The following is a 24,622-nucleotide window of genomic DNA, read 5'->3' as shown; positions in this document are numbered from 1 at the left end:
TCAGAGAGTATATTTTTCAATTCTAAGCTTTCCACTTGGCTCTTTTTTTATAATGTCTATTTCTCTGCTGAAAGATTCTAAGCATGTTTTCCTTTATGTTTTTGGGTATGGATATATAGCTATTTTTAAATACCAGTCTACTAATTCCAACATCTGTGTTATTACTGGTTAGCTCTTCATTAATTACTTATTTTTCTGAGTGTGATTCACTTTTTCCTTTTTCTACTTAGATGTAATAATTCTGGATTTTATCTCAGACACTATAAACGATACATTGTAGAGGCCATAGATTCTGTTATATTCCTTTGAAGAGTTTTATTTTGCTTTTTTTTAAAATTATGTTATGTTAGTCATCATACAGTACATCATTACTGTTTGATGTAGGTTCCATATTCATTGTTTATGTATAACACCCAGTGCTCCATGTAATCCGTGCCCTCCTTGATACCCATCACCAAGCTCACCAATTTCGCATACCCCCCCAACCCTCAGTTTGTTTCTCAGAGTCCATAGTCTCTCATGGTTAGTCTCCTCTGATTCCCTCCCCACTTCGTTTTTCCCTTCTTTGTCCTAATGTTCTCCATGCTATTCCTTATGTTTCACATATGAGTGAAACCATATAGTAATAGTCTTTCTCTGCTTGACTTACTTTACTTAGCATAATCCCCTCCAGCCCCATCCATGTTGATGCAAATGGAAGGTATTCGTCCTTTTTGATGGCTGAGTAATATTCCAGACAGTTAACTTGACTCAGACTCCACACTCTGTCTCTAGGGGCTCTTTACAATACATCTTTACAATACATCTTTACTGGCTGTCTGATGATCCTATGTAAATGCTGGGCAGAATTTCTGCCCCAATTCCCTTAGAAAATTGTTTAGCTTTATTATAGAGTTGACTGTTGGCAGTCCCACTAGACTATGCCAGAAGCTTTATATAATCTGTCTCTAAAATGTTTTACCCTTTGATATTACCAGTCGTGTTCTATCATTCCACCAGTATTAAGGAACTGACTTATAGTTCTGATATGCCCCAAATATGGCCAATTTTCGTGTTTGGTTTTTTGTTTTTTTGTATGTAGGTCTTTGCATCTCTAAACCATATGTGATCTCCTTATTGGAGCAAGGGAAAGAGCCTTGGGAGATGAAGACAGAGATGACAAGAAGCCCATTCCCAGGTGAGTGTGGGAGAACCAGATAGGGGAATCCTTTCTAAATAATGGCTCAGCTATTTTCAAAGGTGATACTTTCTCCTTTCTTATGCTACTTAGAGACTCTTTTCAAGCTTTCTAAGCCTGAGGAGAAAATTGAAACTTTGCTACTTAGCATAGGCTCCCCAAATGTCTAGATATCTCTTCTCTCTAATAGCTAACTCAGTTTGCAAAAATCTCTATCCAGCTCTTTCCCATCCCCTTTCTTTTTGCCATTTAGACTTAAATAAGCTGCTCTGTTTCTTAAATCTTAACTCCTAAATTAGGTGCTACTTGAAAATCACAATATTTCCTGCTGCTTGAAATCTTTCTTTGCTTTTCTGTTGCAAATAGGAAAGACCTTACCACCCCTTATGTATCCAGCTTCATCCTACTTCTCTTAACTTATCCTCTGTGATTTTTTAGCTTTTTCACTCTACTTTAGGGCAGAGTTTTCTAAATTATGAGATACCCAGGTATTCAGATATGTTAAAGGTATGCCAACTGTGGAATCTCTAAGCCTTGAGAGACCAGGTGTGGTCAGACGCAGTCTGAGTTCCAAGTTTGGTTACTTCTGGACTGCAGGCAGTATCATTCTTTAGTCTCTGCCTTACAGATGTTGATGAGTCCTGACAGTACAGTTGAGAAGCTCTTTACTTAATTGTTAGTCACCTTTTCTGAACTCACCAAGCTCTTTACTGATTTAGGCTTTTGCACTTCCTGATTTCTCTGCCCACTATGCCCTTCTCTTGGCTGTCTGTCCAAGCTTGACTCTTGTTGGGTTTGGCCAGCAAACCCTGAGACAGCGAATGAAAAGAGTACTCCAGACACCTTGGTAGGAGAAAGGAGAAGCCTGGTGACCAGATGCTCTAGTGGCAAAGAAAGGTCCAGAGCCAAACTCTGCCTCCACCTTTATTGTGAATGTTATTAATACAACAAAAGAATAAGAAAAACAAGAATGAATGTGAAGCTGTAATAATCAGAACAATGGTATAGGGAGTGTCATGTGAATAGAACAAGCTGTGCTTATGATGGGCACGTAGACTGGGAGTGCATGGGGTGTGTGACCGCCAAAGATACATGTTTCTCCTAAGTCATGCATTTACTCCCTGGATTAGTGCATTGAGCCACAATGAGGATCTGGCTGTTTTCAACCCAGAAACCCTAAAGGGGGCTCAGTTCTCTAGACATACCTTCTTTGTTTTCCAACTAGTTTCATCCCAGGAGGCACGTGTTTATTAAATCTTATCTAGCCAGGCACTGTGAATTCCCACAGACTCTCTGGCCAGAGCTCAAACATCATCTCATCAGAGGCCTTCTCTGACCACCTTCTGTAATGAACATTCCTTATTTCATCCCAGTTACTTTCTATCGAGCCAGTTTATTTTCTTTGTAACACTCAGGAAAGTGTATAATTAACCTGCTTATGATTTGCATGCTTATTTTCTGCCTCCCCCACTGAACTGAATGTTCAGTTCAGGGAATGTTGAGATCATAGGTGATAATTGTGCCTTTATGAAATTCTCCTTCCACTTCCATAACAGGATTTGATCTTTATATTTTGAGATGATTTGGATCCTAGACTTCCAGGGTCCTCCAAATAGCCAAATATTGGAAGGGAAATTAGCCCCGCTTAGATATGCTTTGTACTTTGGTTGCATAGGGAATCTACCACCTCCCTTAAATTGGGAAATGGAGGAACTTCCCTGATAAGAAGTAATAATTGGCCTTGTGAAGAACAGAAGAAGGAAAAGGGGTTGAAGCCTATAAAATTGGTGGGATATTGAGTCACAGTAGAGATTCAACTCTTATTAAGTGAGTAAGATATCTTTTTTTTTTTTTTAAAGATTTTATTTATTTATTTGTCAGAGACAAAGGGAGAGAGAGCGAGTGAGCACAGGCAGACAGAGAGGCAGGCAGAGGCAGAGGGAGAAGCAGGCTCCCTGCTGAGCAAGGAGCCCGATGTGGGACTCGATCCCAGAACCCTGGGATCATGACCTGAGCCGAAGGCAGCGGCTTAACCCACTGAGCCACCCAGGCATCCCATATTAAGTGAGTAAGATATCTTGGCATCTGTGTTGAGATGGGCCAAAAAGATAAGGGACAACCATGCTTCCCATGGGAGGTTGTGGTGTTGAGGCTACCTTCATAGGAAGAATCCATGGTGTATCCAACTTTCTGTTTTTTCTGTCCAGTATTTCTCCCCTCAGTCATCTGTGTAAGTAAAACAGTAGGTAGTAGGTACATTGAACTCTCATGGCCTCAATTCTAGAATTACTGAGGCCTGAGCATTAGGAGGGAAAGAAGGAAGTAGGAAGGGGTAGAAAGCTTGTTAGCACTTCAGAGCTCTTCTGAACTGCTTTAGGAGATTTGGTCTCTTCTATCTCTGAACTTTAATACTAGTTTTACTTTTTACCACATGGGCTCTCACTTGATATTTCATGTTTTCTTCTTTTACTTTCTTTGTTGGTCTTGCCTTTCTAATCCCTTTCTGTACTCCTCAAGAACAACTGGTCTTTTATTACATTAGTGTCCATAGTGCTTGACACATAGTAGAAAACTGCTTTAGGGAACATTGGATTAGTCAGTAATTTACTATGGATAAGATTGGAAAGGAAAGCACTTTCTCTTTTGCCATTTCTTGTTTTTTTTTTCTTTTTAAGATTAAAAAAAATTTATTTATAAGAGAGGGAACACAAGCAGAGGGAGTGGGGAAGGGAGAAGCAGGTTTCCCACGGAGCAGGGAGACTGATGTGGGGTCATGACCTGAGCCGAAGGCAGATGCCTAACAAATGAGCCACCCAGGCGCCCCTCTTTTGCCCTTTCTTTCTTTCTTTTCTTTTCTTTTTTTTTTTAAAATTTTATTTACTTGACAGACAGAGGTCACAAGTAGGCAGAGAGGCAGGCGGAGAGAGGAGGAAGCAGGCTCCCCGCCAAGCAGAGAGCCCAATGTGGGGCTCAATCCCAGGACCCTGAGATCATGACCTGAGCCGAAGGCACAGACTTAACCCACTGAGCCACACAGGCGCCCCCTTTTGCCCTTTCTTGATGCCAGCCTTTTCCCTGAAGTTTTCTCTTAATATCATCTCTTCAGTATAAATTTCTTTATGTTTTTATTTAGAACTTATAAATGTTTGAGTTTCTGTGATATATGTAAAGTGACTTAGTACTCGTGTTTAAAGCATATTATTCCTACCCTGAAGCCTATATTTTATCTCACAAGGCAAGAAAGTTATTTTAAGTGGCAGTGAAAAGAACTTCATAATATTAATACGCACCTACATATATCATTATGAAACCAGTTTATTCAAAAAGACTTATGGCAAAACCCCATTAAGATGTGGCCTGGGAAGTGATACTCTTCGTAGGCTGGTAACAATGAGAACATGAACGGAAAAATGCCTTACTATGCAGCCTGAAGTTCAGGGATCTCTGAGAAATGAGGAGCTCACTGTATGAAATATGTAGCAATGGTACATAGAAATACTGATTTCTGGTTATGAAAAGATTAGGCATTTATCTAAACCCCAAAGGAAGTCATGAAGCATAACGGTTTTGTGGTTGCTGGGAATCTGTAGAGAATTTTGATCAGCAGTAGTTATGTGATGATATTAATATTTAAACAACATTAACCTACCTCTATATGCAAGTCAGCTAGAAGTGGGAAAAAGTAGAGCAATGGTATTTAATACCATTGTTAATATAGGATTAAAAAAAGACAGTATTATTATTGTAGCCTACTTCTCTAGGACCTCATTAACCTGCATTTAATTCTCTTTTCCTACATTTCCTACATTATCCTACATTTAATCACTTTTTCCATGTTTCCCTGAGCTCTGAAATATACTTGCATATTTTTCAGTTTATGTGCTGTTACATAATAGATTTTGCAGGATTCACTATTTTTTAACCACCCTGTCCACATTAAATATTTCCCTTGTTATAGCCCATGATAAAGGAAGCACTTGCTTTTTTGTTATCTTTCAGATTCGGGATCTATATATGAGACACAAGAATTATTTCTGAAGCAGTTCATGTATGATGATGTGTTAATGGAGAGAATTACAGACTATGGACTTGAGTGTTCTACTTACAGAGAAAATTGGAAATGTGAAAGTCTTTTTGAGAGGCAGTTGGTAAGTCAAGATGCATTTATCGGGCAAAAAGTAACCACTTATGAGAAAACCCTTACTAAGGAAATAGATCACAATTATAACAAGTCTGGGAAATTTGTGTATCTAGGCAACATAGAAGAAAATGTTTATAATCACAAATCAGATAAGAAAAGCTTTTCCCAAAATTCCATGGTAGTAAAACACAAGAAAGTCTATGCAGGAAAGAAACTTTTTAAGTGTCATGAATGTGAAAAAACCTTTACCCACAGCTCCTCCCTGACTGTTCATCAGAGAATTCATACTGGTGAAAAACCATATGAATGTAAAGAATGTGGGAAAGCCTTCAACCAGAGTCAGCACCTTGTTCAACATCACAGAATACATACTGGTGAGAAACTCTTTGAATGTAAAGAATGTAGGAAAGCCTTCAGCCAAAATGTGCACCTTATTCAACATCAAAGAATTCATACTGGAGAAAAACCATATAAGTGTATGGAATGTAGAAAAGCCTTCAGCCAGCCTGCACACCTTGCTCAGCACCAGAGAATTCATACTGGGGAGAAGCCCTATGAATGTAAGGAATGTGGGAAAGCCTTCAGTGATGGCTCATCCTTTGCCCGACATCAGAGATGTCACACTGACAAAAGACCCTATGAATGTATTGAATGTGAGAAAGCCTTCAGGCAGAACACATCCCTTATTCGTCACTGGAGGTATTATCATACTGGAGAGAAACCTTTTGATTGCATCGATTGTGGGAAAGCCTTCAGTGATCACATAGGCCTTATTCAGCATAGGAGAATTCATACTGGAGAGAAACCATATAAATGTAAACTGTGTGGGAAAACCTTCAGTTACGGCTCATCTCTTACTGTCCATCAAAGAATTCACACAGGAGAGAAGCCTTATGAGTGTGTTGTCTGTGGGAAGGCCTTCAGCCATCATGCTTCACTCACACAACATCAACGAGTGCATTCTGGAGAGAAACCTTATGAATGCAAGGAATGTGGGAAAGCCTTTAGACAGGGTATACACCTTGCTAGTCATTTGAGAATTCATACTGGCGAAAAACCCTATGAATGTAAAGAATGTGGAAAAGCGTTTAGCATCAGTTCACAGCTGGCTACTCATCAGAGAATTCATACTGGAGAGAAACCTTACGGATGTAAGGAATGTGGTAAAGCTTTCAACCAGAAGGCACACCTTGCCCAGCATCATAAAATTCATACAGGAGAGAAACCTTATGAGTGTAACGAATGTGGTAAAGCCTTCAGCCAGACTACCCGCCTTATTCAACATCAGAGAATTCATACTGGAGAGAAACCCTATAAATGTAGCGAATGTGGAAAGGCTTTTAGCGATAGCTCGTCCCGTTCTCAGCATCGGAGACTCCATACTGGCCAAAGGCCCTATGAATGTGTTGAATGTGAGAAAGCATTTAGAACAAAATCATCCCTTATTTGTCATCAAAGATGTCATACTGGGGAGAAACCTTATGAATGTAGTGTGTGTGGTAAAGCCTTTAGCCATCGTCAGTCCCTTACTGTTCATCAGAGAATTCATTCTGGAGAAAAACCATATGAATGTCAGGAATGTGGGAAAACCTTCAGCCAGATTGGACACCTTAATCTACATAGAAGAATTCATACCGGAGAGAGATCTTATGAATGTAAAGAATGTGGAAAAGTCTTCAGACAAAGTGCGCACCTTAGTCATCATCAGAAAGTTCACTCTGCAGAGTCGTCTCAGGCCTCCAGCTCTTCCTCACCCTGTATGTCACCAAGCCCCGTAGATATATCTGCTGGATATTTTTGGAATTCATCCACTCCTTTCAATTCTCATTGTCCTACTCCCAAACACAGTCATTTCTCCTGGACTGTTCCAATATAAAAACTGGTCCTACATCCTGTGTTCTTCCCTTCAAGTTCATTCTTCACACAACTGCCATGGTGGTCTTTTAAACATGTAAATGTAATTAAACTACTCTCTTAAAACCCTGGTTGGGAAATTTAAACTATTGATGCCTATAAGTGCTTAGCATAGTGCCTGACCCAGACTAAGTGCTTGATAAATGTTAAGTCAGTGTCATTCAGAGTCTGTTTAAAAATTATTTTTAAAGAGTGAACTCTGGAAAGCAGTATATCAGTACTGGGAGAGTATAATAATTTTGGAACTGAAACTACATCTTAAGGTGGATAATGAGGATTAGCATGTGTAGTGTTTTTAAAGTTTGACATCAGAATAACATAGTGGCTTTCTTGTGATTCCAAGGCTGTATGTCTTTGTTGGTGCAGAAATTTAGTGTGACCTGGTTCATAGAATATGTTTTAGGAAGTATCTAAAGTTCTGGATAAGACTGAAACAAAAGAATTAGAATTTATTGGGAAGAATATAAGACTATAGTTAATTAAGGCAAAGAAATAAAAATTCCTTATTATTTAAAACTGAAGCAATAGAGAACTGGAATAGTTTACCCCTATTTTAAGACACCTGGATTTACAGATTAATTCTAAGCTTTCAAGGAACCACTAATCACACTGTTGTAGAGTGTAAAGCATAAAACTAATTAAACATAATTAAAACATAATACTTTGTAGTATTTGGAATACTTCTTTCATGAGGCTAATTTAGTTCTGATATCAACCCCCCCAAAATGAAATGGTAGTTTTGTGTAGAAAGGAAATTATTAATCTCTGCTGAAGAACAACAGAGGTTCTGAATAAATGGAGAGCCACACATGTTTCTAGATAGAAGTTTCAATATTGTAAAGATGTCTACCTTCACCTAATTCCAGTCATGATAACTGTAGGATATTTTTACATTGACAGTTTGGTCTGAAAATCACGTGGAGTGTTAAGTAGGCAAGCATCATAGGAAATTTTTGGAAAAGATGATATGTCCATGAATTCAATGTATTGCAAAAGTAGTATTTTTTTAAGTTTCTCTTTATTTTTAAGTAATCTCAAAATCCAGTGTGGGGCTTGAACTCACAACCCCAAGATCAAGAGTCATATGTTCCTCTGACTGAGCCAGCCAGGTGTTCCACAAAAGTGGTATTTTTGATATATTAGTGGGGGAGATGGATTACTTAAATGGTGTTTGACAGTTAGTTATCTACCTAGAAGTAAAAGCAGAGCTACATTTTACTCCTTACAGAGAAGTTTCCTGAATCTGGATTAAAGATGTAATAGAAAACACAAAATTCTAGAAGAGACTGTAGAATATTTGTATCCCTTTGAGTTTAGGAAGACTTGGTGGACACAGAGTCCAGAAGCCATGAACAGAGTGACAGGAAGGAGCATGTAGAAGATTTAAACCTTTTGCATGGTATAAGGCACTATTGCAAAGTTAAAAGGCACATGATAGGCAGGGAGAAATTTTTAAAATAAACATATTACATACTTCTAAAAAGTGCTCTTAAAAAGCAGCAAGGATAAGATAACAGTTTGAAAATCACACCAACAAGCAACTCACAGTTACAGAACATGAAATTGTCAAATAAAATAGAAGTTCCTAACTACAATAATGATCCGATAAATTAAAAATTTAAAAAGTCCTTGTCACTAACATAAATCAGCACAAATTATGGATAATATCTAGTACTGTTGCAGATGTGAGAAATATATTTTTGTACATTGGGAAGATAAATCTTTTAAAAGCCATTTTAGAAGCTAATGTGTTACCTGTCAACATTTTAAATGTAATCACTTTGCTGTAATTCTAAATCTCGGAGTTTATCTTCTTGAAAAGCACAAGTGCAGAAATATAGATGCATAAGCACATTTATTATAGAAATGCAAGAAATTTGGAGCAGCTTAAATGTCTAGCACTAGTAAGCTAGTTAATCGGTTAAATTGTAGAAAATTCAGTAGATTACACACTCACTGAAAAGAATGAGGTAGATTTTCGTACTCACAGAAAGACATAATTTACTAACTGATGGTGTAATTTTCATAATGATAATATGATTGTATGGTTATACATATCAGAAATTTATAAAGTTAAAATTAGGAAAATACAAACATATCAGCTATTTTGTTTTTGTCTACAATACAAATTGAAAATATGCACACAGAGATACACATAGACTTTTCCCCTGAGCTGCTCTGATGTCCTTCGGTGAGGTTTTGTGTTGTCAGTTGTACCTGGTTCCCTTTAATCCAATCAGAAACTCTCTCCTCGGGACACAGGAGGAGGCTGTAAATGAGTCCTCCTTCGGCCACAACTTAGGATACTGCCTGCGCTTCTGCTGCTCTGCTCACTGCCCAGAACAGGTCTCTCATTCTTCCCAAGTTGGGTCTTATTATTATCTTGTTTCCACTTTAAAATGAGATTAAGTTCTTTTGCTGTCAACCAAAGAAACCTAACCAATGCAGAGATTGGTATCCTTGAAGGGATTTCAGGCAAAACATCCTGAGAAAAGGGGGATTAGTATTAAAATAAAAAATGTGGTTATCGGATGAAACGGAGCAAAGGATTATAAGGTTCCTCTTTGTGTTTTGTGCCATCCAAGTAGCATGCTTTAATAGCAACAGTAAAACAGTTAATCAGCTGTGGTTGAGATAATTTTTAGACCAGTCAGAAAGACAAGAAATGCCAGTCCAAGGGGTTTGTATGATGCTTGTTCATAATGGAATTGGAAAATATAAAGCAAAAGCAATAATGACTTTTTAAAATTTTTGCTTTAAAGCATGGACTAGAACACCCAGCCATTTTGGTAACATGATTAAAAGAAGCTCTGTAGCTCTGTGATTGTTAAATATAAAAGAATGAGCTACAATGCCAAGTGAATTCACAATTTTGGCAGATTTCTTAAGTAACTTGTTTGACATTAAGGGACATCTTTGATATCCTGGTTACTGGAATGAGGATTTGTGGCAGAATTTGGGGATTTTAAAACTCTCTTTTTTTTTTTTTAAAGATTTTATTTATTTATTTATTTATTTGACAGGCAGAGATTACAAGTAGGCTGAGAGGCAGGCAGAGAGAGAGAAGGAGGAAGCAGGCTCCCTGCTGAGCAGAGAGCCCAATGCGGGGCTCGATCCCAGGACCCTGGGATCATGACCTGAGCTGAAGGCAGAGGCTTTAACCCACTGAGCCACCCAGGTGCCCCGGGATTTTAAAACTCTTAAGCTCATAAGAAATCTTAAGAAACCATGCCAACTAATTATCCTTTGTCTGAGATAACTGGGAATGAAGGTTAAAGGTTAGCCTCTTTCCCTTGTAGCTCACCAACACTGTGGCTTCTTTGATTTAAAAAAAAAAGAAAGAAAATCTGATTCTAAAGTAGCCTAGAGGTTGATATAGGAAGTTAGGGAAGGGTTGAGAGACTCTGCCAAGTATCAACATTTATATCAGATTCAAGAAAATGGCTGCAAAAATGGGTTTTCATAGGGCTTGACCTCAGATACTAGATTATAAAATTTTGAACTGGGCTGAATTTACACTATACATACAGGGTATTACATATTTGATGTGCTAATCTGTGCAGTTTATTGCTTTTCTCATAATTTTCTGGGTAGATTCATGCAAATCTCATAAGGCCAGACTGAAACTAAATGATGTTTAAAGCACAGAAATGACCTTGCCTGATATACAGGAAGGAACCAGAAAATTTTGGATACTGACCTTGCTTTCTCATGTCTGAGTTTCTCACTTGCCTTGTCATTAGGCTTCCTGAGACAGGGCCAAAATGCCTTTCCTTGAACCTGTGCCATGAGGAAAGCATCACTACCTTTAGAGAGTACTTTACTTGCCAGCCTTAGGATGTCTGGCATGCTGGGAAGGGGGGCTGCTCTTGGAAAGGGATTTCTGATCTCTAGCAAGGGTAGCTGCCCAGGGAATGCTGAGCCCTAGCAGCAACTCTCCGGAAGCAAAGTTGATTTTGTGGTGCACTTGGGCAGGCTCGTTCTGGCTTGTAAGAGCTGTTATATTTTTAGAGATTTTTTGAACTGGTTACTAAAAGGTATATAGGTATGTGTGTATATATATGTGTGTGTATAGAAATACATACATGTTTGTACTGGGTAATATGTAACCTGTATGTATTATATACATATGTTTATAGGTTATTGTCTAAATTTTTACTATAACCAATAAGTTGTATTAAATACAGACAATAGTTTGGAAACTGAGTTTTGAGCATTTGCTATATTTTATGACTAACGTTTGCAGGGGGGACATACCACATAATTGTTGCTACTTTGCTTCTCTTCCCAACTCCACATTCGGTGACAACATGTTAGCAACTTTGACTCAAATATGATGGGAATCTTTAACAGCATGCACCACAAATCAAGGCTGGTTGACTTTAAAAGTTGACAGTGAAAATGTTAGTAAATCAGGTTACTAACCTGTACGTTGTGTCATGTCTGTACGTTGTGAATTATGCAAAAAGTAGAGGAAATATTCCTCTAGTACTCAAAAGCTATTACTTAGCAAAGAGCTCAGCCTGTCATTGACATAACGAGCAAAGTTCTGACCTATGTCCTCAGCTTGTTTCACTTTGATCTTACTCTTTAACGTAAATGAAAATATCAAACGACATTGTCAGAGTTTTACCCATTTGTCAGTTTTAAGCATAGGTTGGTAAAAGTCAACAAAGGCATTCTAAGAGAATCAACTTCTATACAGAATTGACAATCCAAGAGACTTGCATTTTCCTATCATTTGTCAATGTGTGCTACACATCTGTAACATTACGATAAACTTCCTGCATGTAGGATACACACACTTGTTTCCCTTGGGAAGGTTCACATCAAACTTTACCAGCATACCGCCGATGGTCTGACAGATTGCTGACTGTGATTGCTCATCTACAAATGAGATCAGTAGTCAGCCGCTGAAAGTTTACTTTGTTACTTGTCTAAAAACAGTTCACATCTGGTCTCGGAGGCCGCAGTCCAGTTATCACCCATGCTAGAAACTGCCTGTCACCCTGTTCCCAGATCTGGGTGTGTGGACAGGAGGCTGGGTACTCCTGAGGAAAATCTTCCTATAACACCACTATGACTTTTACTCCTACAGTTCCCTAAAGAATTGCAGCGATTTACCAAGGTAAGTGCATATTATGGGAAGGAAATAGCATTTTTTAAAAGATTTTATTTATTTGACAGAGATCACAAGTAGGCGGAGAGGCAGGCAGAGAGAAAGAGAGGGGAGGAAGCAGGCTCCCTGCTGAGCAGGGAGCCCAATGCGGGGCTCGATCCCAGGACCCTGGAATCATGACCTGAGCCGAAGGCAGAGGCTTTAACCCACTGAGCCACCCAGGCACCCCAGCAAATAGCATTTTTGGAAGAATGCTATGTTACAAGGACGTGTACTGTAGTTATTCTAGGGGACTATGGGGGCAATTCTTGCCCTGGTCCAGCTCAGAGGAGGCCCTATGAGCTCTTGTGCCAGTCATTTGCCTTTTGGCTGTAAGATCCATTTTCTGCCTCATCCCTTGCTCTACACTGTTGCATGTGTTTAAGCTCTGCGGGTGCTCTGACAACTGGTTTTCTGTCTGGTTTACTAAGTGGGAGGCACTAGCAATATACCAGAAGGTGAGAGTTGAGGGGGAAGCCAGGGTGTTTCTCTCTCACTTGCTCTGCTTTGCATGATGGCTATGGTGAAAGCTACATCACCTCTGTTCTACCTCCTCCCAGTCACCCTTTATTATGGTCCCACCTCCTGCTAGGGATGTGTCCCTGTGGCTCTGTCTAGCTCTAAGTGGCCCTGGTTCCTGGCTTGGTAATATCCCCTCCACCCTTTGGCCTTCAAGCTCCAGGGTCAGTAACTGCTCTCCAGTAACTGATCCAAGTTGCGGATCACTCTCCCAGGACCTTTTTATTATATTAGTTTCCTCTGTCAAATTCCCTCTACTGAAGCTCATGGTGTCTGGGTTTCCTGACTAAAGACTGGTAGACAAAACTCATTATTCTTACTTGGTTTGGTAACATTCATGCTAGCCTAAATCACATTCCAAGACAACACTGGGAACTGCCACCTTAGTGAATTCCCTGTGAGGTTAGGGAGCATATTGCAGAGTGAGTCGCTACTACTTGCCCTCCCCATCACTAAGAAGCAGACACACGAAATACACTATAAAGAGTAGTATTTCAACATAGGGTTTCAGACAAAGCACACGTAACCAGTTTACTCAACAGTTTTTAGTTAGAGGCTATCATGTGGAATGAATTTGAATGGCAGCCTGTGTATAGATGAACCCAAATATTGTGCTTTTTAATACATACAACAATCAATAGGTATGTTCTGTATCACTTTGGCCTATATTTGCCTAAATATTTTGCCTTTTTCTGTGACATGACTACTCATAAGCAGAAATGTGCAAGATAACCTCATGCCCCTCCCAAAGGCCAAAACACTGAGGGAGGAGCAGAAAGAGGAGTGTTCTTCCTGGAAAAAAAAAAAAAAAAAAAAAAAGACTCCTTTGTACCACCACCCACTAAGTCTTTTATTTCCACTCCAGCAAGTACAACGAATCTTCATCATGTTACATTTTATGTGTTAACTGTATTTGTTGCTCTCAATATTTCTTACTCTCATAAGCTTGTGTTCATTTTTCAGTTGATCTATTTTTCTATTGGCAAAAATTGTGTACTTAGGGTTGGGATGTAAAAGCCTCATCGTTTTTATATTAAACATAGTGGAAATTTTTTCCTTTTGAACAGTTTTTCACTTAATGACACCTTTAATTAGGAGTGGATTAAAAATCCTAAAGAAAGGGTAGGTCTATGCTGAAGGACCTACGTTAAAACTTTTGGTTCTTGGGCGCCTGGGTGGCTCAGTGGGTTAAGCCACTGCCTTTGGCTCAGGCCATGATCTCAGGGTCCTGGGATCGAGTCCCACATCAGGCTCTCTGCTCAGTGGGGAGCCTGCTTTCCTCTCTCTCTCTCTCTCTCTCTCTCTGCCTGTCTGTCTACTTGTGATGTCTCTCTGTCAAATAAATAAATAAATAAAATCTAAAAAAAACAACAACAAACAAACAACTTTTGGTTCTTTATCTCATGCTTCTGGGTTCCGGTGATACGGAGTTTTGTTTTTAGCATCGAATGGAGGAATTCTTCCATTATGGCAAACAGTAATGGTGTCATTAAATCAGAACCTGAATGCCACCTGGCCATTTTAAGCTCTTGTCATCAGGAGAGCAGATTTTTTGAAAAGAAGGGAAAAAACATAGTGGTTGGTTTTATAAAGTTAAAATGCAGGGGTGAGGTGGGGTTGCTCTACAAAGTTACTGGAAAAACATGGTTGGGGCATTTCCTTGTGCTAATTGCCATGTCTGGGTATAATGTTCCATGTTCAAAATTGTTAGTTTCTGTCTCCCAGTTCTGAGTTATGCTTGTGTAAAGGTTTTAGTCCTGGGAGGAAGTCTTCAGATCAGGAACAACAATGGCTGCAGTGAAGGCCAAATGACCTCTGTCCGTTCCATATGTCTCCTGCCATTAGAAGGATAAAAAAGCTACAGTGGCGAATCCTGATAGGCAAGGGAGTATTAGGGACAGTCCACCTTCTTGAACTGCATTGCACAATGGTAAATGGTAAGTGGAAATGGAAGACACTTGTGATACCACCCAGGCCATTGATGGTTTGGGTCAGATGTTGGTCAAGCCTAGGAGAAGTACGGCATTATATAAAGTGAAAGAGAAGTCTTACACATCAATCATAACCCCAAGGCCTGTTTCTGAAAGAAAAGAACAGGTTATATTCTACCCATGGTTTTCTATTTGCTGCTTCATAATTAAGCTCCCTCCCCAGCCAGTGCCATTTTATTAATTCAAAGAAAGTCTTTTAATTCAAGTGTTTTAAATTCAGTTCTGTGCCAGTGAAGGCTTTACAACTTTATTTTTAATGAGAAAATATTTACACACAGAGGTTAAGTGTAAAGTTTCATGAGTTTTTAAAAGCTAGTACAGTAAAACATACTCACTTTAGGTGTAGAATTCTATATTGACAAATTCCTACAGTCCTCTAACTACTGCGACCAAGATATAGAAGACCTGGGCACCTGGGTCGCTCAGTTGGTTAAGCCTCTTCCTTCGGCTCAGGTCATGGTCTCAGGGTCCTGGGATCGAGCCCCGCACCGGGCTCTCTGCTCGTCAGGGAGCCTGTATCTCCCTCTCTCTCTGCTTGCCTCTCTGCCTACTTGTAATCTCTGTCTGTCAAACAAATAAATAAAATCTTAAAAAAAAAAAAAGTCACGAGGTGAGTGGTGGCATTTGTGACTAGAGTCTGGGCAGCGAACTATGAGAGTGATAGGTGGGAACTAGCCCCGACTTTGGTGGAAGGCCGTGCAGGTGCAGGACCCACAGGCGCAGGGGCAGTGGCATCTGGAGGACGGACGTGGGGGGACTGGATAGGCCCGAGTGTCCAGGGACATGGGGACCCACCTGGGGTCAGAGGTGCGCAGCGAATCGGACGCGAAGGCAAGTTGTGCTCACACGCCCCCAGCACAACCACACTGTGGACACCGACAAGGCCCCAGCGCTGCCCTTCGGCGCGCGCGTCCTCTTACTCGGTCGGCGGTAACACCCGTGGGACGCGCTCCAGAGGAGCAAGCCACCTGCCGCGCCCTAGCACCGCCCACTTCATCCCTGCGGCCCCGCCCCTCGCCGTCAGCCCCGCCCCCGCCTTGGAACCGCGGCTGCGCGCATCCGAACCCGGTACCGACTCCCAGAAGCCCGTGGGGCGCCGTCTGTCGGTCGGGAGGCCTGTACTTCCGGTCAGGCTCGGGCCGGGTGTCCACAGCAACCCGGAGGCGGCGGTCCCGAAGAGCCGGAGGCGGCCGGCCCTTAAGGGAGACGGCGGACGCTGTGTGGGCCCGGGGAGGGCCGGCTCATTGAGGCCTGCGCTCCGCTCAGTCCTGCCGCCGCCCTGGCCGGGACTACGCTTCCCAGGGGGCGTTGCGGTGGCCGCCCACGCCCACTTCCGTCGGCGGCCCCGGGCCCGGGTTCAGGCGGCTGGCGGGGTCCGGCGCTCGGCTGCCGCGGTGGGCGCGGGGCGGGGTGGCGCGGGGCGGGGCCCGCTGGACGCCGGGCGCGCCCGCGGTGGGTGGAGGGAACGAGCCAGCTCGCCGCGCCGACATGCAGGCGGTGGCGAGTGCGGGCAGGGGCGCGCGGGCCCGCGGGCGGGGGTCCCCACCGCGGCGCGGCGCTCCCCGCACAAAGCCCGGGGGGGGCCGAGGCCGGACTGCGGGGACCCCGGCTGCCTTCGCCCGCCCTGGCCGGGGAAGGCCGCGCGCGAGGAATGGCTCCCCCTCCAGAGGCCGACGAGGAGTGGTGACCGCGGGGCCTGAGAACCGAGGTGAGGGTGACAGGTGGTCGGGGCTGGGGACTGGGGCGAATTCACGCCCTCAGAACGCGGGGGCAGTGCGGTCTTGGGGCACAGGGCCGCTCGGGCCCCTGTGCTGGTATGTGGTTGTCCCCGGGCTCTGAGGCTGGCTGGTCGGAGGAATGCAGGGATTTCCAAGTTTACCCTGAGTCCCGGCATCCTGCAGCGGTGCCGGGAGGGACCGTGACTCGCCCAGGGTCAGCCTGACCCCACACCATCCTGATTCATGCTCCCAGAGAAAGAAACCCCTCTCCCGCCGTGGCAGTCCCTCGGTGGAGTGGCATTCGTGGACAGATCAGTGCCTCCAAAATTGGTCCCATCCTTTCGTCCCCGAGCGTTCGGTTCTCCACCTGTTGAAGCCCTTTCTGATTTACGGCCCTGGTTGAACACGCAGCCGGAAGGGACCGTTTCCAGCCTGGTGGTCAGGAGCGTGGTGTAGACTCGCTCTCCAGCGACTCCTTTCTCTTCCCCCAGCTCTTCCTTCCAGGGACACTGCCCTTCTCCAGGAGAAGAGGCAGAAGCAGGAGGCAGCAGGGACAAGAGCCGAACTAAGAGCCATGTCTCAGGTGAGTTGGCATTTCCACTCTCCTCTCTGAAGTGCAGTCTTGCTTTTCAGGACTTAATAATGTTTATTTTCTTTTAAAAGTTTTCAGTTTAAGAGACCTGTCCTGGGAGCTGTTTCCCATTTCCTCACATTCTGGTGAGTGATGGGCTACAGGGGTAGCCCAGGGCCTCCCTCCCTGCTTCCTCTTCATCCCATTCGGTGTTCATTCTTCGTTGGTGAAGTGATTCAGCCCCTCGCTGTGCCACTTTTCTCAGAGGGACTCTGGTGGAGCCGAAAGGTGCTCTTGGGGCAAGCATGACAGCTGCTTGTGCTGTACCGTGGGTTTGGTATCTACTTGGTGCCAGTCCTTGGAGACACGGATGGCTAAGCCCCAGTCCCTGCGCTCAAGGAGCTCACAGCCTGTTGGTGGAGAGTTGTGGAAGCAAACAAGGTTCTCGAGTGCAAGTGAGAGCTGACTAGAGGAGCTCTTGGCTTCTAGCTGCCTGTGAGAGAAGGGCGGGGGCTCTTTCCCAAGGCGGTGATGTTGCAGCTGTGGTTTGAAGGGAGAAGGGGATGTTTGGCAGGCAGAAGAGAGAAGAGCGGCGCTGGTGCGGTGTGAGAAGTTGTCTGTATCTCACTTGATCGGGTGGCTTCTTAAAATGCTAACAGATAGTTTTGTTTGTTTCTGTCCTCTGTGTCTCATAAATGAACCAGGTTCTACTTGGCCCACCCAGACTACTTTAAGCAGGTTACCAGTAATTGCCACCTTAACAGATGCTCTGTCCAGTCCTCAGTCTTTTTTGGCTCTCACTGGCATTTGAGGTAGCTCAGGGGTTGGCCGACTTTCACTGTAAAGGGCTAGGAAGTGAATGTTTTAGGCTTTGCAGGCCGTAAGGTCTCTGCTGCAGCTGTTCCACTCTGCCGTCTAGAGCAGAAGCAGTCGCAGACAATATGTGAATGCATGGCAGGGCTGTGTTCCAATAAAACTTTATTTACAATGACAGGTACCTGCCCACCCTTGAAATAGCTCATTCCTTGCTCTTCAGTGGGACCCTTTTTCCCCTTGACTTGTAGAGCACAGCAGGCATCTAGCCTTCCTTCCACCTTTCTGGCGTCTCAGTTTCCACTGCTGGTTTCCTCATCTCTCAGACCTACAACTGTCAGCGTGCCTCGGGCTGGTGTTCTTGGCTCTCCGTTTCGTCTCTCTGCCCACGTTCCCCTGAGGAGATCTGCCCGTTCTCATCTATAAAAACTCAGCCACAGGCCTCTGAGCTCCAGGCCAGTGCATCCAACTTGACTCCTCTTGAATGTCGAGCAGGTAGTTCGGACCTAACACATTCACATCTGCCATCGGCAGTTGCCCCCACCCGGCTGCTCCCACAGCTGTCTCTGGCTCCGGCTGTGGCAGTGTCATGCTGTCAGTTGTTCAAGCAGAAGCTCTCTGTCGTTCTTGTCTCTCTTTCCCTGCCGCCCATGTTTGCCTCATTGCAGACCCTGTCAGCACTGTTTTCATGCTGTATTCTCAGCCTGACAATTATCATCGTGCCCACTCCTCTGTTGCTGCCTGGTCCTTATTACCCTACAGTCGGCCCCTCAACTCTGCTCCCATGACTTCCTGTTTCTACATATGCTCCCGTAGTCGTGTCCCAGGCCTGCAGCCAGGCGGGCTCTGTTCTAACTGCTGCATTGCTCTCTGCTCAGAACCCTTTGGTGGCTTCCCTGAATAAAGGCCACATCCTTCATGTGCTGACAGGGCCCCACCAGACCTGGTCCTCTGGACCGCTCACATTTTCCATCCTCCTCCGTCACTCACTTTGCTTCCTTGAAAATTGTCTTCTCATTTTCCTGAACCTTCTATCTATAGCTTCAAAGACTCCCACCCAAATTCCTCACATCTTCTTCTCTGCATTACTCCTTTTTTAAACTCTGTACATTTCAACATCTAGTACGTTTGCTTAATACATCTGCTTTTTCTGCTCCAGGTACACTTGAAACAGGCAGGGATTTTGGACAGTTTCACCCGCGAGTCCTGATTCAAAAAATATTTGGTAGAGGAATGTGTGAGCATCTCTTGTAGCCAGTGTTTTGCTATTTAATATAGTATTACGGTAATCACTTTTATACCTGGAAGTATGCTTTATCCCTGATCATTTCCTATGAATACATTCCTAGAAGTTTTTACTTTGTGGATTAAAGTTTATTAAACTGACACGAAATCAGAATACTTTAAAAGTTTTATTTAGATGGAACAGGGGTAGAGCCTCAGAAGCTAGAATTTATGGTGTAAAAAGAGTAGACTTCACCAAAGAGAAAAAATTACCTGTTCATTCAGGTGCCTTAAAAATTAATTGACTTGAACCAAAGAGAAACCTCTTCAGTGTGTTTTTTTCTTATAAAAGGCTTTCATTCATTTTTTTCCTATGGAGTATTAACATAAAGTATTTTTGTGTAAAGATAGAATTGCTTTTGTTTTCTATTTGCCTTTAATCTCATTGTCTCTGTCTTTATTAAGATTAAGAGTAAGATCACCAGATTAAATTCTTACACTGGGTTTACCATTATGTTTTCTCTCTGGTGTAGTGTGATGTTGTAAAACTCTTTGGGAAGTCTGCGCATGTCCACGCTGACAATGGGAATAAGAGTAGGACGTGCTCCATCGAGGGTGGTTCGCATACCTTTGAATAAAGCGGGTTGATTGGGACATGAGTTGGAGAAAATTTGTTCTATCTGAAAGCCATGTTGCCCAGTGGGTCTTGTTTCGTCATCAGGGTGAATGGATGGCAAGCATGATGGCTGTTGTCAGAGTAGAACGTTTTAATAGGGGCCTGCTGGTGCCCTGGTCACAGGCGTGGCAAAGGAGCCAGGCTGCCTGGGTTCCGATGCTAGGGTTCGCATTTAATCACTGTGTAACCTCAGGGCGATGTAAATAACCACATTTTCTTCACTTGTAAAAATGGGGATGATAATGGTACTGGCTTAATGTGGTTCGTTGAAGGATTAAGTGAATGCACGTAAAGTGCCAAGAAAAACATAAAGGTGCATGGCCTACAGTGAGATCTCAGTAGGTGTTGGCTGTCAGCATCCTCATCTCGTTGTCATTTAGAAGTTTACGGGCCAGCCCCTCAGGTGATGCCCAGTAACGTGGTGATCCATGGTGCTGGAAGGAGCTGGCAAACTGGCCAGCTCTGGCATGCCGCCTTTTTGTCCATAGCCCGTGAGCAACAGATGACAGTCACATTTCTCAGCAACTGAAAAAAAATGAAAATACGGTGTCATCTGTGAAATTACGTAAGTGTACGTCTTGGTGCCCATGGATGAAGTCTCCTTGGAGCGTGGCACACACATGGTTTAGCCGTGGTCTGTGGCAGCTCTCATGTGGCAAGGGCAGGGTTCAGTCGCTGTCGCAGAGGCCGTCTGGCCTCTGAGGCCTAAAATATTTGCCCTCTGGCCTTGTACACAAAGATGTTGCTGGCCCCTGATGTAGAGGTTACAAGTGTGGACTGTGGAGCCAGACCGCTGGGTTCAGAGTCTTGGCCCTGCAGTTGACTGGGTGATCGTGGGCAAGTTACTGCTCTTGGTTTCCTCATCTCTGAAGCGGGAGCAGTGCTGGGACCAACCGTCAGGGGTGGGGGGTCGAGTCAGCTTGTGTATAAGCGTATGGAATTGTGTCTGGAATGTTCGAAGTGCTGTGAGTGGTAATCGCTCCTGTTCCCAGTAAAAGGCATTTGCTGGCTCTCCTGGTCTGTCCCAGCTGCCATCACAGACCAGCACAGACTGCGTGGCTGATGCGCCATGGACCTTTATTTCTCAGAGTCCTAGAGGCTGGAGAAAAGCAGGATGGTGGATTTGGCCGATGGTGTGTGCTGGCTGGTGCGGACCGCTTCCTGTTTCATGGCTGGCGCCCTCTCTCCGTGTCCTCCTACAGAGGAAGGAGCTAAGGTGCTGGGGGGGATGGGGGGGTCTCTTTTATAAGGACACTAAGACCGTTAAAGAGGATTCACCCTCATGACCAGAGGGCCTCCCAAAAGGGCCCACCTCCAAATGCTGTCACACTAGGCATTAGGATTCCAAAGTATGGATTTTGGGGGGATGCAGACATTCAGACCATAGCATGAACAGAAGTCATTGGTTCTTTTTTTTTTTTGTTTTTTAAGTAGTTGCATTTGCATTTTTTTTTATTTTTTTCAAAAGATTTTATTTGGGGGCGCCTCGGTGGCTCAGTGGGTTTAAGCCTCTGCCTTTGGCTCAGGTCATGATCCCAGGGTCCTGGAATTGAGCCCCGCATCGGGCTCTCTGCTCTGCAGGGAGCCTGCTTCCTCCCCTCTCTCTCTGCCTGCCTCTCTGCCTACTTGTGATCTCTGTCAAGTAAATAAATAAAATCTTTAAAAAAAAAAAAAAGATTTTGTTTATTTGAGAGAGAGTGCACATGAGTGAGAGGGTGCGGGCACCCCCAGGAGGAGCGGAGGGAGAAACAGACTCCCCCTCAGCAGGGACCCGATCCCAGGACTCTGGGGTCATGACCTGAGCCAAAGACAGACAGTTAACTGAGCCACTCAGGTGCTCCCAGAAGTCATTGATTCTCTATCTAAAGGGCAAGTCTGTTTAAAGTGAGAAACTGCCTTACTTGCCTTCCTTACTTGGAAGGTTACACATACTCGGTTCATGCTAGGTCCCTCTGGAACACAGAAGGAGAGAGGTAGAGAAGGGGACATTTCTTGTTAAGAAAAAAAAAAAAAAAAGACTCTCAAAATACTGCGTTGCCAAGTATGAGAAAATTTTGGAACTTTTACTCTTCTGTGTAGTAGGGGCTCCAAATTCCAGTTTTCTTACCAATGACAAAATAGTAACAAATGCAAGAAAATTGGGCACCATTTTCTCTTGCACCAACAGACTATTTATAAAGTTACTGTAAAGATGTTGTGAAGATGCTATAGATTTTAGAAAGGCATTTTGTATATAATCTATGTATTGTATTTTATATAATGTTTCATTTGGTAAAGAACATCTGAAAAGATTTTGAATATCTGAAATAAATAAGTACAAGACTTAGCCAGGCAAGGAGCATGCTGATAGGACTGTAAGGCTGGAATCTGTGAGAAACTGGCTTTTAGAATCAGGTCAGAATAAAACATAGAAGTAGTATGTGTCTGAGCACCTATCCCTTTGAACTAGTTGAAAATATTTGCACTGAAATGGGTTTTTGGGGGGCATCCGGCTGGCTCAGTCAGAAGAGCATATGACTCTTGATCTCAGGGTCGTGAGTTCAAGCACCACATTGGGGATACAGACTACTTAAATAAAAAAAATATTAAAAAAAAAAAGAAATTGTTATGGGTTTTTGTTTGTTTGTTTAAAGATTTTATTTATTTATTTGACACAGAGATCACAAGTAGGCAGAGAGAGAGAAGGGGAAGCAGGATTCCTGCTTAGCAGAGAGCCTGATGCGGGGCTCGATCCCAGGACTGCGGGACCATGACCTGAGCCGAAGGCAGAGGCTTTAACCCACTGAGCCCCCCAGGCGCTCCTGTTTGTTTGTTTTTAAGCCACTTGATTGAGGTACGATTGACACATAGGAAGTGGCATGTGTCCATGTGTGCCACTTGGTGAGCTCGAGGGTGAGTATATGCTGGTGAGACTGTCACCGCCATCAAAGCCAGACACTTATTCCTCACCTTTCAAAGTTTCTTCCTCCTCCCATTATTATCATTATTATTTTTATTATTGACAGCAAGAACACTTGACATAAGACCTACCCTCTTAGCAACTGTAAGGATGTAACCTCGTACCGTTCTCTGTAGGCCGGAGGCTGTACCCACATCCTGCAGAATGAAACTGTCCCCTCTGACCGTCACCTCCACATCTCCTCCCCCTGCCCCAGCAGCCACCATTCCATCCTCTGCTTCTGGAGGCGCCACGAGTCCGGCTCCCGCGTGTGGGTGCGGGCGCAAGTTGTTTGCTCGGCGTCCAGCTCCTTCCGCCCCACGTCTGCCCTGAAATCCCGGTGCTTCCGTGTGCTTGGAGGTTCCACCGAGGCGTGCACGGTTGTCGGAGCCGGAGACAGGGACCCGCCAGCGCAGCTGGACTCAGGCCGCCGGGCGAGAGGCCTTGCGTTGCTCACTTGGCCCACGCGTTGCGTCGTCGTGTCCCTGTCCTCGTCATCGGCTGTCTGGGCCGTGCGGTGACCGCCCACTCACTCGCTCCAGTCGGCCTGGGAGCGCATCGCTTGCTGGAGGCTCGGGCTGTGGGGGTCTTGGCTGCTTCGTGCACGTGTCAGCAGGTGTCTTCGGGTGTGGGGACCGGGGGACTTGTGTCAGGAGCTTCCTGTCTTCATGCCAGTCCGGATGCCATTTACAGGCCCTTTGGACTCGTCTTTACACAGTTCGGTTCAAAGGAACCTCAAAGGGACTTTGGTTTCCGGAGAGTTCCTGCAGTTCAGCCGGTGGTAGCTGACATGCCTCCGCACTACATGGCGCCTTGCACGTCCCGAGGGCGGCATGTGCGGGGTGCGCCATTCGGGCCACGGTCTGGGAGGTTTTGCTGATTTTTCCACTTTACAGTTGGGAGCCAGGACGGAGCTAAAGCAGCTGAGACAGCAGGGTCAGCGGCGTGGGCTGCCTGCGGCTGCAGCCTCAGGGTAGCCCATACTTTCCTGCTCCGGGATCTCGGTGTGGCCTTTTAGAATTTGCGGGCAGCTGGTCATCTCCATCCAGAGGGATGTATCAGAAATTTAAGATTTTACTTATTCATTTATTTTAAAAAGATTTTATTCATTTGACAGACACAGCAAGGGAGGGAACACAAGCAGGGGGAGTGGGAGAGGGAGAAACAGGCTCGCCGCTGAGCAGGGAGCCCGATGCGGGGTTCGAACCCAGGACTCTGGGATCAGGACGTGAGCTGAAGGCAGACATTTAACAACTGAGCCACCCGGGCACCCATGTAGTATTTTTCATTCTTATTAAACTCTCATCTTTATTTTGGGAAAAAAGAGAATTTTGCTGGTTTAGTTTAGTTTGGGGGTTTTTGTTTTAATTGATGTGCGTGCTCAGCATCTGGTGAACACTGGAAGTGAAACAGAACTCCCTAGAACCCACTTCGAGGTGGAGTTCTTCTGTGCCGTCGAGGTTCATCCTCAGATTGGTCTTCTGACTCTTGTGCTGACCAGGCGACACTCGTGTCCTCCTGCTAAGTGCTCCGGTCGCTCTCGTGTGTGGGACAGTGGAGCCTCCGTTATTCGTTGTGCTGAATTGATATCAGATAGCTCTCCTGTGCGTACAGCTGCGCAAAACTGCCAGTCCTCCAAGGACGGGCTATCTCGGTGTCTTTCTCTTTTCTCTGGCTCTCGCTCCTTGTGTGCTAGTCTGTCCCCCAAAGCAAGGAGGAGGCAGCCCTCAGGCCCTGTGTGCATCAGCGCGGCACACCAGGTGCTTGAAGAAGGCTGCTGCC

At 44.3% G+C, this 24,622-nt stretch overlaps 1 protein-coding gene across 5 annotated transcripts in view; it reads left to right on the top strand.

Moving 5' to 3' along the window:
• Positions 1 to 24,622, top strand: part of LOC122912141 (zinc finger protein 470) — a 67,909-nt gene that overhangs the window by 9,285 nt on the left and 34,002 nt on the right. The window contains exons 4-5 of one of the 5 annotated variants that reach the window (XM_044257514.1): positions 1,082 to 1,177; positions 5,177 to 7,891. In XM_044257514.1, the coding sequence (XP_044113449.1) occupies positions 1,082 to 1,177; positions 5,177 to 7,194 (2,114 nt within the window). In that variant the 3' untranslated portion in view covers positions 7,195 to 7,891. Of the gene's footprint in view, positions 1 to 1,081; positions 1,178 to 5,176; positions 16,609 to 17,109; positions 17,202 to 17,281; positions 17,336 to 24,622 lie in introns of those variants that run through there. The other 4 variants (XM_044257518.1, XM_044257517.1, XM_044257508.1 and 1 more) reach the window with 4 other exon arrangements.

This window comes from Neovison vison, chromosome 7, assembly GCF_020171115.1.
Source record: "Neovison vison isolate M4711 chromosome 7, ASM_NN_V1, whole genome shotgun sequence".
NCBI lineage: Eukaryota > Metazoa > Chordata > Mammalia > Carnivora > Mustelidae > Neogale > Neogale vison.
The sequence above is the reverse complement of the archived record's forward strand: the minus strand, read 5'-3'. Positions and strand labels throughout refer to the sequence as shown.